The sequence below is a fragment of the Triticum aestivum genome, chromosome 5B (assembly GCF_018294505.1).
Source record: "Triticum aestivum cultivar Chinese Spring chromosome 5B, IWGSC CS RefSeq v2.1, whole genome shotgun sequence".
Lineage (NCBI taxonomy): Eukaryota > Viridiplantae > Streptophyta > Magnoliopsida > Poales > Poaceae > Triticum > Triticum aestivum.
Genome location: NC_057807.1, coordinates 78,955,404 through 78,956,229, shown reverse-complemented (window position 1 = coordinate 78,956,229; position 826 = coordinate 78,955,404). Strand labels below are relative to the sequence as shown.

At 50.6% G+C, this 826-nt stretch overlaps 1 protein-coding gene across 1 annotated transcript in view; it reads left to right on the top strand.

The window, feature by feature from the left end:
* Nucleotides 1–607: 607 nt before the first annotated feature.
* Nucleotides 608–826, top strand: part of LOC123110509 (extra-large guanine nucleotide-binding protein 1) — a 6,356-nt gene continuing 6,137 nt past the window's right edge. The window contains exon 1 of the mRNA XM_044531046.1: nt 608–794. Coding sequence (XP_044386981.1) covers nt 788–794 — 7 coding nt within the window. The 5' untranslated portion in view covers nt 608–787. The remainder of the gene's footprint in view (nt 795–826) is intronic.

Sequence of the window (826 nt, the reverse complement as noted above, 5' to 3'; positions counted from 1 at the left end):
CGACAACTCGTTATCTGGTGTCGATCGAACCTAGGGTTTCATTGTTACAATGCCGCTAGAGAGCAGGGGCTTGAGCCCAGTAATGCTACACCTATAAAATTTATTCTATGTGATTTACGTAAGAGCTTATATGGAAGTTTTTGGTTGGCTCAAATCAGGGGAAGGGGCCCCACCCACTTAAAATCAGGGGGTGGAAAGATCATAGAGGAAGGTTACGTAACTTCCCTTCGTAACCCTTTGTAGATGTAGGATTATTGGAAAACAAAAGCGCAGTGCAGGTTCTTTTTTTTTTTTGCGAGGAAGTTTCAAGCTAATGCTTTGCTTATATTCACCATGCATATAAGATAAGCTAAATTCTAGTCTACTATGATTTGCATCAAAACTTGAGATAGTATGTCTTGCAAACCAGTTGGTGTATGCTTAGATAAAGCATAATCTTCCCAGAAAACTAAAATAAGAATGGAATTCATTGCAGGTCACCAAGAAAGGAAAAGGGAGAGGCCGTCACAGTCGAAGCAGGTAGGGGACGACGATCTACCTGTCCACCGTGGACGCGGCGCACGACAAAAGCAGCAAGCAGTCTTCCTTCCCCACGACGACTCTTCCCTCCTCCCTCCCCATCTCCGCTCCGCTCCGCTCCCTCCCTCGCGCATGCTCCAAAAAAGCTACTCTCCTCCCCACCTTTCCCCTCTCCCCACGTCTAGGGTTCCCCACCTCCCCGCCCCCCATGCCGCTCCTCCCCAAACCCTAGCCCCAGCCTCGTGCTCCGCCCCGCCCGCCGACACGCATGGCCACCGCCGTCGCCGGCGACGCCGAGTACTCCTTC